This window comes from Typopeltis vanoorti, chromosome 14, assembly GCF_054136105.1.
Source record: "Typopeltis vanoorti isolate ZY-2024b chromosome 14, IOZ_Tvanoo_1.0, whole genome shotgun sequence".
Lineage (NCBI taxonomy): Eukaryota > Metazoa > Arthropoda > Arachnida > Uropygi > Thelyphonidae > Typopeltis > Typopeltis vanoorti.
In genome coordinates, this window is record NC_143562.1 from 38487675 (window position 1) to 38505446 (window position 17772).

Genomic DNA, 17772 nt, shown 5'->3' on the forward strand with positions numbered 1-17772 from the left:
TGCGCCATCCAAATTCTTGGAAATTTTATGCCACCAGCATTGTTGAGATTAGGGTGGTTAACAGGGACAAATTCTTCATGCTTGCTGCGCAACCTCATTAATTGAGAAAGAAGAAATATTTATTTGTTAATAAATGCATGCATTTATAAGCATTCTATTTAGGCTTTTATTTTTGTAGACAAAAGATGTCTTAAGCTTGTGTGGCAATAACTGAGCTTTGCATTGTGTATTGAAGGCCAATGCTTACTCGTCTAGTCAAACTACCTTGGCTTGCTCGGTTGTAGAAGCTTCCAGGTCCTTGCAGCAGCACTGTGATTTCATGCGCGCGCACAAAGTCATTTCCACCTCACTCTGTTGCTTAAACACAGGCCATAGGCAGTCAACGTAGCTCTAGCCAGCCTTTACAAGTGTGCATGTTGCTTGGGAAAATTAAGTTACAACCAACTTTTTATGACGATGTTATTAACCAGTTCATAAAGAAGAACCGTAGGGTAGAATTTGTATTCAAGTAGCTAAATTGAAAAAGATAGAATATCATTTGTAAAATAAATATATTTGTAAGATTAAATGTACATAAATTTCTAAATATATAGTTTTAAATGGTCAGTAATTCATTATTCCACTAATCAGACTTCAATCACACCTCTCACTCCCTGAATGATAACAAGAGCAAGCGTGAATTTCAAGGCCAGAATTTAAAGAAAATTTAAAGAACCCTGTGAAATTCTGATTAACCACCAAGGGCGAATTTCACAGGGTTCTTTAAATTTTCTTTCATACCAGGTTTTTGTATGATGTACATCACACAAAATATAATAATAGGACTCTAGCTTTGATGTAGTAAAGGTTTTTTTTCTCCTCACCAAAGATCAGGCCCATAATTGTAATGGTTGGTCAGTAACTTTAGTAAACCATGTAGATTGTAGTGCAGCTTATTTCTTTGTATATATGTGTATGCTCCAGATGTTGACCTTGATATGAAGGTCGAAACGTCGAGTGTTCATTTTGGTTTATATTAAACTAAAGTTTTGCTCTAGCATGGTAGTTGACTCCATAATTTTTGATAATGTATTCTGATCACTATGTAAGCATCAAAGAAAAGATGCTTGTGAATGTCTTTAAGTGGTTGATTTTTATCATCTAGTTGAATCTCATCCCACTTGCTGAAGACCCAGATGCCTTAATATATATATATATATGTTAAAGATACCAAGCTATTATCGATACAAAATTAATAACGGAAAAAACTCATGTACAAAGATTATTTAATAGTATAATTTTTGCCTGTGTGTCACAGGCATCTTCAGTACATTAAGCTCAAATTAAACAATAACTGACAATTCCAAAAAACGCCACCTAAGTAGCTGGTGTAAGATAACTAAAAAGGTCAATAACTTTCCTAAAAATAAAAAAAAAAAATCGATACAATAAAAAGTTAGGAAAGATTAGCTGATTTGTAAAATACTATCTCCCATAAAGGGGATAGACGTAAGCCGTCGGATCTGTTTAAGTTAGGAGAATGAAGTAGAGTTTCACATGTTTCTTTATAAAGGCGTTCCATGAGAAACTGACTTTTGTGAAGAACTCTTGTCTTTCTCCAATGAACTCTGTGTCTAGTGAAGATGGCATGTTCTGCAAGTCCAGACTTTTCAGGTTTAAAGTATTCAATATAAGATTGGTGTTCTTCTAGCCGAATAGAGGCAGATCTTCCCGTTTGTCCGAAATAAGATAAGTCAGTTTCTCATGGAACGCCTTTATAAAGAAACATGTGAAACTCTACTTCATTCTCCTAACTTAAACAGATCCAACGGCTTACGTCTATCCCCTTTATGGGAGATAGTACTTTACAAATCAGCTAATCTTTCCTAACTATTTATTGTATTGATTTTTTTTTTTTTTTTTAGGAAAGTTATTGACCTTTTTAGTTATCTTACACCAGCTACTTAGGTGGCGCTTTTTGGAATTGTCAGTTATTGTTTAATTTGAGCTTAATGTACTGAAGATGCCTGTGACACACAGGCGAAAATTATACTATTAAATAATCTTTGTACGTGAGTTTTTTCCATTATTAATTTTGTATCGATATGTCTACTCACGGTATACCTCTTTTAAAACCAAGCTATTATATATATATATATATATATATATATATATATATAAACATTTATATTTTATATACGCCTGTGTAGTTCAGTGGATGTGGCGTTTGCACACCATGGCGCTTGGCCGCACGAAGGAAGACTTGGTTTAGAGTCTAGTCGGCGACTAGAGGAAATTTTTCTAAGCCTTTTTTCAACCGGTTCCCGAGTTAGTCGATCTCGGGCATGGGCAAGCGGGTTTTTCCTCCCAGAAACTCGGGTTTGTCGTCCCGTAAACTCAAGAAAATCGACCGTAGAACCCACATTATTTCAGACATTAAAATATATTGTGTTAGGGTTAGGGACCATGAGATGGCGGCACATTTGAGCCGTCTCTGATTGGTACCAGTGGAGATTGAACTGCCCACTCAGTCTCCAAAAGTTACATAGGGCTAAATGGCCTCGCCTACTCCCCGTATGCGGGAATAAAAAGGTGTTAGCTGATTTTTTTTTTTTTTTTTTTTATATACATATAAAATGTGTATACAAGCTTGGTATATTTAACGTATATTATACCCAAGGTAAAAAAACTTTCTATATATATATATATATATATCATATTTGGTCTCTGGCATGGGGGGGTCTAGTTATATCTATACCTTAGCTTACCATGATACTAAAAAATGTGCTATACATTTACAGCCTTTCACGAGTAGAAGTCATATAACTATCTGTCTCTCTTGCTCACAATACATATGCAAACATACAAATGCCATATGATTTAAATAAAAAGTATAAGTGAAAGCACTGTACTTACCTTAACTGAACTGTAGAATGCTTCCAAAATACCAACATTTTTAGCACTCAGCTGCATAGTAACATTTCCTTCCATTGTGAGCAATATCCCCTCATGTTTAAATTCACTTCTGCTATCAATAACAATAACTCCTGCAATATCTTCCTATTAAAACATTGAGTTACAATATATCAACTTATAGTCTTTGATGAATAGTACACAAAAATTCAATAATGTAAAGGATATTATGTAAAGTTAAATTTAATATGAATTTTTAAAAATTACAAATTAATGTACTTTTTTTTTGTAGTGAAACCATAAAAATATACCAATATCAAAAATTAATTCAATTATAATTATTAAAAAGTAATGTACATACTGGATATCTGTTAAAGAGTATTTTAAATGACTGAAATAAGTACTTCTGACCACAGCCAAGAACATAAATCAAATGTTTATATGATTTTTCAATATTGTTACTGTGGCATTTTCTCTCTCTCTTTTTTTTTTTTTTTTGAATAAGTTTCTTGAATGGCTGGGGATTACAATTCTCAGGGAAAACTGTTATCAGGGGGACTATTTCCAAGGACAAAACAAATGATTAATGTGGTCTTAATGCCACAAATTAAATCTCCATCTTTAACATAATGCAAGCAGAGCAAATTTAGTAAAACCATATAGGTATATGACAAACTGCTTGGAAGTGCATCCTGCAGATCGATGACAAATGAGAAGTATGATTCTGAGTATTCCACCGAAGAAATGCAGCATTTTTCATGCTTGAACAGTATGGCTTGTCAAACGAAAAAGTTCCTGTGAAAATGCAATTTTCACAGAACTTTTTTGCTCATTAATTTTTGGTAAAAACTGATAACATTGTAATTTTCCTTAAGAAAAAAGTGATTTTAACATAACTGTATAATAATTACAAGAATGGCATCCATATTGATTATGTTATGTGATGCAAGTGCTGCTGTCATTTTTCAATGAGATAGCTTAATTTATATGGCATGATCTGAGAGCAGACCTATATGGCAACTTCACCGAGTATTATTATATGTATCGCCTTGGGAGACTCAAACTATTATATACAGAAAAACTTTTCATACCTCTCCTTAAATTCATTCACTGTCAGAGAACTCAACTAATTCTGGCAATCCACTCTCCATGCAAAATATTTAGTCTGTACACCCTTACTAACCACACTCTTACACAACTTCCACAGATCACCTCTAGTTCTCTATTTCTCATACATTGAAAAATTTCCATTACATCAATTGTTATAAAATCCCTTTTCATGTTCCCTCTTTTCTGCCTATCAACTAAACTTTGTAACCCACACATCTTCAACCTATCCTCATAGGGAGCATTCCACAGACTTGTCACCAGCTTAGTCACTCGTCTCTGAATCTTTTCTACCACCTCCTGGTCTCCAAGAAACTTAGATAACCAAATCTGTGTGCAGTAGTCAAGATGCAACCAAATCACAGCCTTATAAAGAGGGATAATAACTTCTCTATCTTTACTTATTAGTGCGTGTTTTTCAACATCCAAGTAATCCTTTGAGCCATTTTACCAACTTTTGCAATATGCCCCCTTGAACTTCAATTCTCTGTCCATCATTATCCTCGAGTCCCTACCATAATCAATTTCCTGCAATCCAGTACCATCCATATGATATACTGTATGCAAACTTTTCAACCCAAAGTGCAGAACCTTACATTTTGCAATATTAAATTGACAATCAGTATCCTTTGTCCACAAGGCCCATTTATTTAAATTATCCTGCAGGATATCTACAAAACCTTTATCAACTATTGCTCTCCCAGTTTTGCATCATCAAGAAACAACTGAATATCCTGCTTCATTAAATATTTTTGTATATTGATACACAAATTAAGGAGAAGTGTCCCTGGTACAGAACCCCAAGGTTGCTCCACTAGTCACTCTCATTCTCCTAGATTCCATTCCACCATATACTGCTCTCTGGTGTTTGCAACTCTCCCTCCATCCATGCTATTAGCTTCATATCCATTTTCAATTTACTCTAACTTCTGTAATAGTTTTCAATGTGATATTCTTTGGAATGCCTTAGCAAAGTCCAGCAATATCACGATGTAGCGATTTCCTTTATCCAATTCCACTGTCACTTTATTATAAAATGTGAATAAATTACTAAGTAGGGCCTACCCTTTACAAAACCATGCTGCCTACTATAGAATAACACATCCTCATCCACAATATATTGGATTTTTCCAATACTTTAACAACTTCTGATATATTAATTGGTCTGTCTATCTCTGTCTTGGAGCCACCTCTATGTGATGGAACTATCTTACTCTATTTCTACTCACCTGGAACCCTACCACAGACTTAAATGGAACAACTTCATCAGAGGCAATACCAATTGTCTTGCACATTCATGTAGCATACAGGCTTAAGTTGTCAGCAATATTTTTCTAAAAAATGGTTACAGCCAAAACACTATTAACAAAATTCTCTACAAGACCTCAGTAAAAAACAAAGATAAACCAGACTACAATAAAATTATAACCATTCCTTACATTAAAGGGACATCAGATAAAATAAACAGAATACTACAGAAATACAACCTCAAAGCCACCTTTAAACTTCTTGCAAAATTAAAAAGCTTACTCAACTCATCCAAAGACCCACTCCCTCCGCTGGCCCACCATGGAGTATACCGTATTTATTGCACCTGTAATCTACCACATATAGGGGAAACAGGACGCACAATTCCTATCAGACAAAAGGAACATAAACGACACATTAAATATAATAACTATGGTGAAGCTGGCCTTTCTGATCATGCCCTTAACACTTTACATAGAATTGACTGGAAAAGCACCAGTTGTTTACATCACACCAAAACATGGTATGAACGCAAATTTAAGGATGCCTGCGAGATTCTTATCAACCACCCCAATCTGAACAATAATGATAGTCTAAAATCCAAGCATATGGAAGGTACATATTCTACCCACGGAACCTTTCTCCCTAAGCGTCAACTATAAACAGGACTGTAGATAATCCAGAATCCTAAATCTAATATAACAATTGTAATGTTAAAAATAGGACATGACCATTACTGTAAGAAAACTATGTATAAGAAAGAATGTTTCTCTCATGTTATCTTAAATAGAATTTAGCTTTGATGTAGTTTCTAAATAATTAATTAATTTGTAATTTTATCTGTATTTTTTTTTTTCTTTTGTTGTTCACTAGAGGTCATGCCAGTAGAATAACCGGTGATCAAATCATTGTTTCTTTAGCTTACCATGTGAAATGTAACTCAGCTTGTCCTTGTATATTTGTATATACTCCAGATGATGACCTTAATATGAAGGTCGAAACGTCGGGAAATTAAAATACCATATTTGATGGAATATAAGACACACTTTTTTTTCTTTGAAAATAGGTCTGAAAAACAGGGTGCATCTTATACGCCGATACTCAATTTTTTATTACTTTCATTTCTGGAAATCACGTAACTCTATTCTGAGTTACGTGATTTCTTTCTTGATTCCTTGCGGTGTGAGAGAGCATTCCAGTTATGTATTTCAGTTACTGGAATACATAATTCTAGTATTCCAGTTATGGATAGATAACATTTGGTCTAGGCGTTCTGATGAAGAAGCCTGCCCTGCTGGTATGGGATCAGTTTCGTTCTCACAGAACAGAAGATGTTAAAAATAAACTCAATGAATTCAAAACTTGGTTAGCTGTAATTCCAGGTCTAACTAGTCAGCTTCAACCTTTAGATGTCTGTATTAATAAACCATTTAAGAGATTTATGAAGGAGAAGTGGAACACTACATTCAGAAGACTGCTGGATGCAGTCTTCAGATTTTGAGGTTTCGCCATCAGGAAGAAGCCTAGTATTTCACAAGTTTGTGAGTGGGTCAAAGCTTCATGGGATGTTGTGAAAACTGAGTGGTTAAATCATTTAAGAAGTGTCGCATTAGTAATGCACTGGATGGTACAGAGGACAATTTGTTGTAAGAGGACTCAGATTCTGATTCTCTTCATTTAGCTCTGGAGATGAATTTCTTGGTTTTAACGAAGAATATTAAAAGGTGGGTACTCTTTCCTAGTTAGATTAGGTATTTGTTGAAAGTAGACCTACTTATTACTTTATATTTGAAATACTGTAAATTTAATATAATATTCAGTGATAGTTTTTTTTTTCCTAAAAAATATGTGCAAAAAAGGGGGTGCATTTTATAGGCCACTGAGTCTTATACGCCGGCAAATATGGTAGTTATTTATAACACAGTTGTAAAGTCCATAATTTCTAAAAAGGAAAATGGATTACTATGATAAAGAGCCAAGAGGCTATTTTTGCGGCAGCGTAAATTAAGTTAAAGGGGATAATAATATAATAATATATGGGTACACCAGTCTGGCAATTCGTTAGTAGGGGTATATGTAAGTTCAGTTCACTTAAACCTTGGTATTATCCAGGTCTACCTACTCACTGATGAGACCTCGATAAAGGTCAAAACCGGTCTGTATAGTGACCTCTCCTCATAATGTAAAACAGTAATACATCTCCTAGGGGCTGCGTTTTACCTTAGGAGAAATTCATGTTAGAGGTTTAATGTAATATTAACAGCACTGAGAAAGGATTAAAACTAATTTTAATACTTCCAATATTTCGTCTCTGTCACAAAGACATCTTGGGGGATTACAAAAACTTTTTGTAACAACACACACACACATACAAATACAATACAAAGTGAAACTAAAGTCCTATCTAGGTGGTGCACCCTCTATGGACATTTGCAGGTAGCCTGGGATGTAAAGAGGGATCTCTGATAATTAAAGTTTCCCAAATTTTGGGAAGTTTAATGCAACCGTATTTGTTTAAATTAGGTTGATTCCTGAGTGCAGATGCAGATTCAAAGAATAGTCTTGCTTTTGGAAAAAATACCTGGATCTCCAGGAAAAAAACTACCATGCTCCACCATAGTAAATTCAAAAAAGAAAGACTATTCTTTGAATCTGCATCTGCACTCAGGAATCAACCTAATTTAAACAAATACGGTTGCATTAAACTTCCCAAAATTTGGGAAACTTTAATTATCAGAGATCCCTCTTTACATCCCAGGCCACCTGCAAATGCCCATAGAGGACGCACCACCTAGATAGGACTTTGGTTTTGTATTGTATTTGTGTGTGTGTGTGTGTGTTGTTACAAAAAAGTTTTTGTAATCCCCAAAGATGTCTCTGTGACAGAGATGAAATATTGGAAGTATTAAAATTAGTTTTAATCCTTTCTCAGTGCTGTTAATATTACATTAAACCTCTAACATGAATTCTTCACAGCACTTAAGCCTCAACACACGTACCTTAGGAGAAAATATTAAGGATAGTGATGGAGCTTGCTCCACCTTTGCTCAGAGTTGCCCAAGTGTTGTACCACCCAGGTGCTGACTTACGCTTGGACTCGCCGATAGTTCTTCGGCATGAAACTCTTAGATTTCAATAGATTTCAATCTCCGAGTTTCGTATCCGGCTTTAAAATAATGAGGGATTTATTATCCCCTTAACTTAATTAAGGAAAATGGATATCGAAAAAATAATCAGTATTATATTTTCATTTTCAAATTTTACATTTTGCCACCATGGAAGCTGATTCCATAACATTTTTTGGTTAAAGTTAAAAATTCACTGATCTATTTCTATCTTATTTATTATTTTTTTTTCCAAAAAAAAAAAAAGGGGAGGCCAAAAATAAAATCTTGCACAGGGCTCACGAAAAGTTAATTATGGCACTGATTCTAGCAGTAGAAGTACTCTAAGCATATTCTATTTATATATGAAGGAAGTGTGCCTTTAATAAAGTAGATTTCATATTCCAAGTACTGTCACCCAATAAAAGGTTAATCACAAGAAAACTGGGTATTTATTTTGTTGTAAGGGTTTAAAAAAAAAGATTAAAAGAAACCAACTAGTTTTGCCACACATTAATTTGTGACATCTCCAGAGTAAATATATATACACGTATGCTTGTCAAATACAAAATATAAATTAAAAAGCAAAGCTGGCAATAATAGTAGAATAAATAAAACATAGACCTCCGAAACTCAGTTGGTATAGATGAAGCCCTCTGTTTGGAAAGACATGGGTTCGATTCCTGTTACCGACGTGAGGAACCTATATCTGGTCTCTTTTGACTAAAGGTGAGTTAGCCGGTCTCATATGGAGGCAGAGGGGGTTTTTTTCATCCGAAAACTCGATTTTTCGTCCTAGGAACAGGCAAACTGGCCCCATGAACACACATGGATTACAGCCCTAAATACTTATGATCCAGCCATAGGCCTGATTCATCAGTTATATGCTGGTCCCAAGCCCAGATAAAATGGGGGGGAAGGGAAGCAATAGTGAACTACCCTGTAAAAATCTCACCAGAAACACTTTGTGGCAAGAACATTTGCCTACAAAGTTACCAAGAGTTGGATATGACTAAAGGGTTAAATCATCATCAAATAAAACACATGGAGACAGTCAAGAGTAGCAAAGCACAAGTCATCCATTTTCTAGTATTATTACCTATGACATCATGATAGTACAGTAAACCAGTCTTATATGGAGATGGTGAAGAGATGTGAGAAGGTACAGTACCATCTCATGAAACCAACATAGTCCTAAGACATCATTTAAGTACAGTAAACCAATCTCATATATGGAAACGGTAAGGCTTTCCAAATGTAAACATACTTCTGTAGTGCAACTGGAAGAATGATGGTATATTGCACCCTTTGATTGGAAAAGGTCTGAAATGAAAAAGCCCATATAAAGATCCCTTTCATAACGTTGATTCTCATTGTTACGAGAAGAATCTTTATATGGGCTTTTTCATTTGAAAGTGAGTTAGCCTATCTCATATGGAGGTGACAGGGTTTTCTTCTCCTGGAAACTCGGGTTTTTCATCCTGTGTACAGGCAAATCAGCCATCAGAACACACACAATTTATAGACAAAAAATACTGTTGGTAGTGATTAGCAGTAGATGGCACTGATGGTAGTTGTGGGTAGTAGGAGAATTAAGGAGATGATAAGAGGGTTAGTGGGGATGGAGTAAAGTGCCCTCCGGTGATGAGCCCTTGGACTCCATGGAAGATATCATGTAATAATAATAAACTTGGGAAAACTGGCCTAAAGACACATGCAATTTACAGACATAATAACACTAACCTCATAACCAGGACTCAACCAATATGCTTTTCCATGTCAAGTGGATTTTGCCAGCTTGCTAGTAACTGTGGACTAGACAAAATAGAATATTCTTATTTAATAAAAAACTAACTTTCTAAAGAAAATCTTTTTAAGACAAAAGGAATGCGACATCACTAATCACCATTTGGAGCGCCTATTGACTTACTGTGACATATTAAAAATAATAATAAAAAGGGGGGGGGGGATCTTGGGCAAGTAAGGTTCTTTTAACATGTCAAGCCCTGTTTATAGCTTTAGTTGTATTGGCCATAAATCCAAAAAACAACATTATACTACGTGTTGTCAAATTTGTCAACTTTCCACCAAACAGCTTTAAACTTATGCCTTCTTCCCCATTGGAGACTTACAATAACCAGAAACTATTATGGAGGCTAAACAGTTTTTTTTTTTTTTTTTAATGCCACTTTAGGCTTCCAATAACAAGATGTAACATCACGCAATGAAATCACCGATCCCAACTTCCGATAACTTATTTCTCCATGTGAGCTGGGTATAATTTGTCTGCTAACATTAACAATAATCAATCTCTCTTGCACACCATTTTCATTCTTCCTGCTCTAGTTCTATCATCATGTAGTCATGTCTCACACATTCCAATTTTTTGGCTGGTATGAGCTCTCTATATGCCAGTAAAATGTGATAATGATACTGTTTCAATATTTCTTATAAGAAATATAAAAGAGCTTCATTAATAGTCACTCATAAAGGAAACAGAAAGCGATGCACACTGAATTAATGATGTAACCCAGTGCTGATAGTGTGTTAACTAGGGACAGCTATACAGCAATTGCTGAGAATGTCTGGAGCACAATAAAATTATGCAAAGCCATAACTATTTAAAATGCATCATGCAGATTAACCTTTCAAAATTACTGAGACCTGAGATATTATTATTATTATAGACTACTCCAAGGAGTCCTTAGACTCACCAAGGGAGGTCCTGAACATCCTGTGAAGAACTATTCAACATTTGCATAGTATCTATTATACTTTGCAATAATAGATACTATGCAACTTGAACTCATTCACAGTCATGGCACCCACAATGGACTCTGGCAACCTATTTCACTCATTCATTACTGTCCAAGCAAAAAACATAGTTCTAACATCCTTGCTAACTATGCTCTTACACAGTTCCATGGATGGCCCCTAGTTCTCCCACCACACCTGTTCTGAAAAATTTCTCAACTTCTCTGAATTAATTTTGTAAAAACCCTTCAGTAATTTGTATTTCTCAATCATATCACCACTTTTCTGCCTATCAACCAGTTTCTGTAACCTACAAATCTTCAACCTGTTCTCATAAGGTTCATTCCATACACCTGCTACCATCTTGGTCACTCGTCTCTGGATCCTCTCCACTTCCTCCTCACCGCCAAGAAACCCTGGCACCCAGATCTGCACATAGTAGTCAAGATGGGGGTCTTATCAAAGCTTGATAAAGAGGAACAATAACCTGCTTGTCTGCTCATCAAAGTATTCTTCAGTAACCAAGTAATATGAGTTGCTTTAGCCACTTTTGCCATGTGCCCCTAAACTTTAACTCCCTATCCACTAACACTCCCAAGTCTCGGGCTTCATCAACACTTGCACTTCATTCAACAACACTTTTTCAAGTCTCCGAACACCAAATTCATTCAGATGCAAACCATCCTTCTTGTATAAGTCCTTTTGCTGGTCAAACTCACTGAACACATTCACAAACTCCACACCCCTCCTCCTGCATAACTTACGCATTGAGTATTCACTATTATGGCCATCCTTCTCAGCTCTATTCTCTTATACCGTGGCAACAGACTCACTATCTTAACTCTCTCTCACTCTTTTCTTTTGTTACTTCCAGTAATTCTTTCATGTCCTCTCTCATGCGATACTTTTCTCCTTTCAAATCATCTGCTCCAACCAATGATCATCTCTTTCACCTTACCCTTTTGTACTCTAATAGCCTTGCTAACATCATTAATTTTTGCACACGGAAAGGACAATTTTGTCAATCTCTCATCGATCACACCTCTTATGATTGAATCACCATACAAGATTCACTCCTTGAATTTTCCTTCTCTCTCTCTCTCTCTCTTGGTCAAGCCTTCATTTTTCTTATCTTGCACTTCTTTCTGTTATCAGCTGACCCACCCACCCACCAGAGGTTTCTGCATTCATTCCAGCTCCAGCTTTGCATTGTGTAGCAACTCTACATAACTGAGCTATCTCTCTCATTACAGCCAACTCTTCATTCTTTACATCAGTCAAACTATTCTTTCAATCAACACTTTTACTCTCTTGCTCTCTCAATCATGTCACATTTAATCTCTCTTTCAATCCTATCTGCTATTACTTGACATCGCATTTTGTAAATACTCACAAAGAAAATTATGAAAATACCAGAAGATTTTGTACTGAAAAAGTTGATTATACATGTCAGGGTGTTCTTGAAAAAGCTATCCTTGAAAAGACCATTAAAAAAAGAGAGAGGGAGGAGGTAACAAAAAATTAGACTTGTAGATTGCTCCAAAAATTCAAACAGTTTGATAGCCAAGCACATCAACTGATCCAAAAACATCAGCAGCAGCCATTATCCATCTATTGCTAGCTGAAAGCCTTTCTAAGATGACTTTAAACCTATCTATGACTTTTCTTCCCCATGCTACTCCTGAAAATTTTATTATTTCATCAGTCCAGTATGATTTTGTAACAACTACATCACTGGCAATGTAGTTACTTCCTGTCCATGGAATTCAACCAAAATAATAATTTGTAAAAAAGTTTCACTTTTACATATTATCACATTAAAACATAAGTTTTTATCTACAACCAACTAATCAATTTCCAAAATATCAAAATTAATGTCTTCATAAATATGAGGTCCTTCCTGCTTCCAACCCATGCTAATATACAGTTGCTAAAAGTATCTGTGAGGACAGAATGTTATGCAATCCATCGCTTCCACTTATGTGGCCAATGCCTCATACAAAGTCATGCCTTTTAATACATGACTGTGATGGCAATTGTTGAAATGCATTCAAAACAAGTGGTTAGCTGGACCTAATATGGAAAGAACCATTATGAGAAAAGACATTACAGTAATTCTGAAGGACAATTCTGAAAACAGAAGAAAAGGCAGTATTCAAGTTGTTACTACTCCATATTTGTGCTGACAGCATACAAGATTATTAAATAGATGCAGAAAAGGGAGATCTTGTTTGTGCATTTTCTTAAATTCTTTTGTCTTTATCTCTCAGTTTGGTAAACTGAGAGATAAAGACAAAATAGTAGTATAATGTCAAAATTTTGTTGCTATTCATTTAAATGTGATTCATCTGTCTTGAAAACTTGAAAGCCAACCATGAACACTAAAGTCAATATTTTTCATTTCGCAGATGACTCTTTCACATCTCATACATAGACTTCCCTCATGATTAGAATTTATTTTATTTTAATGAGAGTTCTTTTAAATACATAGAACTGCTTCATTTTTCTTTGTGTAAGTTCAATTTTATAGACAATAATATCCAAGTTACCATATCTGAAAACTATAGGAAAAATCAAGACATGAATTTAGTTCTTATTAATTCAAGTCAGCTTTCAAAAAATAAATTATTTAAGAATGATTTCTCATATAGCAAATGGTTTAACCTCCACTCCAAGCAATTTATACCGCTTAATTCAACACTTTACTTGCGCTGTGTATGACAGTTTACTCCTATTTCAGAATTTAAAGAACTTTTCAGTCCTTTTAAGCATTGTAAAATCATGAGGAAATGGGAGGTTCCTTCAGCCATAGCTCAACAGTATAAGTCTATTAACATAACAACTCGTTTGATTTAATGAATTTTGATTTTATATTCAAAATAGATTTCTTGAAAAAAATGAACTTTCTGTATTATTATTATTATTATATATATACCTGTTCGCGATAAATTTTATTAACTTTTCTAAGACGGATATCAAAATTCGCACCCATACTTAATACTGATGTACGATGCCTCCTACTGTAACACTCATATACTAAAAAATAAACCCAGAGGAAACGTCAAGGTTAGCGAATTTAAATAAATAAACCAGGTTAAGAAGAAAAGGGCCAAAATAAACCAGGTTAAGAAGAAAAGGGCCAAAATAAACCAGGTTTAGAAGTAAGGAGCGCAAAAGCCTGAATCAAAAAGCTATTAAAAGATAGGATAATAAATATCAATTATTATTTTATAATCAAGTAACGCTTCATTTTAAAATAATAATTTTACAAGAACTTGGCCCCGAGAATCATATATTCGCTTTTCATTAGTGCTTTTGAACACACTTAACCGAGAATAAGGAGAAAACCAGGAAGACCACCTACAAGATGGGAAGACCCATTAATGAAATCTATGGATATAACATGGAAAAGAGAGAGGCTCAAGATCGAGATTGTTGAAGGCAAACTGATCACTCAGTCACTGTTCTATGATCTAAAAATCTAGCTCTTACCCCTTTCTTAATTGCATACAAATTTAACTTCCACTGATGTCCTCTCCCCACCTTCTGTATAATAAAAAAATTTATTAAACAATATCCCATGCGCCCTATAAATATTTTATAGACCTCTATCATATTATACCTGTTTCTTCTGTTCGCCAGTACCTACAATTCCTTTTACATTGCATAATCCAGATATCAACTTTATAACTCTTCTTTGCAGCTTTCCACAGTTTCTTTATCTCTTTTGTATCCAAGAGACCAAATCTGTACACAGTAGTCCAGGTGAAGTCATATCAATGTTCGTTTCAACATCGCAATTATCTTCTGAGTTGTATCTACAATTTTTATGTTGAACTTCAACTTTCTCTCCATTATAATCCAAGATTTTTATCCTCGTCAGTCACTCCAAGCACAATCCCACCAAAGGTCGGTCGATTGGTAGAGCCTCTGCTACTGATGTCTCACGAAACAAGTGTCATTAATGTATAGAATAAACAACGATAGCTTAAGAACTGATCCCTTCAGTTACACCACTAGTCACCTTAAATCTAGCATGTTCACATCCCCCATATATACCACTTTTGAACTTCAACATTTTTAACATTTGAACTTCAACTTTCTCTCCATTATAATCCAAGATTTCTATCCTCGTCAGTCACTCCAAGCACAATCCCACCAAAGGTTGTTTGATTCATAGAGCCTCTGCTACTAATGTCTCACGAAAAAGGTGTCATTAATGTATAGAATGAACAACGATGGCTTAAGAACTATCCCTTCAGTTACACCATTAGTCACCTTAAATCTAGCATGTTCACATCCCCCATATACCGCTTTTTGATACCTGTTCATAAGCTACCCACTTATACACGCCAAAGTTTATATTCCAATCCCATATTCTCCAGTTTATGCAACAGCCTTTCATGTGGTATCCTATTATGCCTTATCAAAGTCGAACAGTGTCATAGTGTGTCCATTACCTTTATCCAACTCAGCAGTAACAGCTCATGTTATAAAACATGAGCAAACTGCTTACTGGTCGACAAACAATATCTTGTTTGTTGACCAATTTCTGTATGCGAGCCAGGTCCGCCGAGAGGGGGGGTGACATCTAAGCCGTTAGTCACGGGCCCGGCATCGAAAAGGGCCCGACCGTTGGGCCCCGATGTGTTACATAACTGTGTTTATAATGCCTAGTTTTAATTCTCGTAATAACAAGAATGATAAAGGATAATGGCATATCTAGAATGATACTGTGTTTTGTTTTAGACAGACGGCTACGCTCTTTAGCTCGCGATGAGTATCATCGGAAGACACCGATTCTCTCGTAGCGGATCGCTGTAGTTATAGCGGGTGATAACGTCAATAGGCGTTCGTGCAAAGTTGTTGTAGTCGGCTGCAGTAGCGCTAGCTATTAATTGCATTCATAGTAATGTTCCCTGCCAGAACGCTTCGTTCTTGTTAGTATTTTGATAGACGAAGGTTTTGTGATTGTTTGTAAAGTGTGCAACTGTATAGTGTAGGCCGTCAGCTAAAAAATAAAAGTAAGTATTCTTATTAATTTGATTTTTAATTATTAAAATTATATTTTTAATAACAAAAATTTGACCAATAGAAATGTATCATCATAAATATGGAAATCAAAAACGAAAGGAGAAAAGAGATCGTGAGAAGGCAAAAGAAGATTTAAAAAACAAGCATTTACTACTGAAATATTTGAAGAGAGAAAAACACCAAGATATTGAAATTTCAAGTAAACAATGTGCTAATAGTTTAACTGCTGACTTTTTTTTTATTAAACAAAAGTGATGCACTTTTTTAAGTGGGGTCCGGACCACAGACTTGTTACGGGCCCGAAAATTTCTCTCGGCGGCCCTGATGCGCACTCTTACTAGAGTAGTAGTACTCTAGTAAGAGTGTGCATCATCCTTATTATATGCCATTATCTATGCCATTATCCTTAGTAGCTTCTGTAAAATCTTTACAATTACTCCAAAGGTCTTTGCACGACCCTAGTGCAATGGGATTAGAGCACATACCTTCCATTCTTGAGGGATCTTTCCTCAGTTAAGACTCAAATTATACAAACATGTAAAGAGCCTAGCCAGTTCGGCTGAGCATTCTTTTAGCACACATACTGACAGGGACGTAGAGAGCCAACTCTGGGCCAGGGAAAAAGCTCTGAGCAGGTCGTCCCAAAATAAAAGAACAGATAAAACAATTATTTATATACTTTCTTGTTTTATTAATATAAAAAAATAATAAATATATAAATTGCATTTATATTAGAGCTTCCCTGGTTTTTTACTTGCGAACATTTGAATAATATAATGAAATTCTAACTGTCTGGCTAATATTGTTTTAATAGCCAAAGTACCTAGATGGTTGAGATGATTTTGGCACACAGTAGACCTTAACACATTCTTCAAAAAAAAAAAAAATTATTAATGTCTGAAAACTATTTTCAGACATTAAAAATATTGTGTTAGGGTTAGGGACCAGGAGATGGTGGCACTTGCTAGTCGCCTTCTTCACTGCGTCACGATTAATTAGTGATCTTGAGTCAGCTGTCTCTGATTGGCTATCAGTGGAGATTGAACTGCCCACTCAGTCTCCAAAAGTTAGATAGAGCTAAAATGGCGTCGCCTACTCCCTATACGGGAACAGAAAGGCGTTAGCTGATTTGTTTCCATTTGCGTTCCCAATTCTTGACATAATCATGAAGATATGAATTTACAGTTGTTGTGTTGCCAAGATTTTTCTCTAAAATTCTCCATTGCATATAATTTATTTTATGGTTAGTATTATTTTCATGTTCGGGAATTTTTTCATACAATTTCTTCTATTTCTGTGTTGTTGAATATTCAGATTTCAAAGCAAAACTGGATGTATGACATGTCGAAGCTTTATTAAAAATGTCTGTAGGAAAATCAAAACAATACTTGTTTGCTGTCACTCCAGACAAGTTAATTCTCAAGGTATTTGTTCACGATTCTGTAAAGTTATTTTAAGCAAATTAATTGGAAATTTATACCCAAGAATATCATTTGGAAATTCTGTAGGTTTTTTCCTGGACCTAGGTGTACCACCTCCTCCACATGAATTGATGTACAATATTTCGTGTTTCAATTACACCTATGTCATAATGGTCTATTGTTTTTATTGAACTGCCTACTCCATCTACAAA

The 17772-nt window shown here is 35.2% G+C and overlaps 1 protein-coding gene across 1 annotated transcript in view; it reads right to left on the bottom strand.

The window, feature by feature from the left end:
• LOC150099374 (vacuolar protein sorting-associated protein 26C) overlaps positions 1-14119 on the bottom strand; it is a 113788-nt gene extending 99669 nt beyond the window's left edge. Inside the window, exons 1-2 of the mRNA XM_090403719.1 lie at positions 14041-14119; positions 2896-3039 (exon numbers count right to left, since the gene is read on the bottom strand). Coding sequence (XP_090259845.1) covers positions 2896-3039; positions 14041-14097 — 201 coding nt within the window. The 5' untranslated portion in view covers positions 14098-14119. The remainder of the gene's footprint in view (positions 1-2895; positions 3040-14040) is intronic.
• Between the last annotated feature and the right edge of the window lie 3653 nt (positions 14120-17772).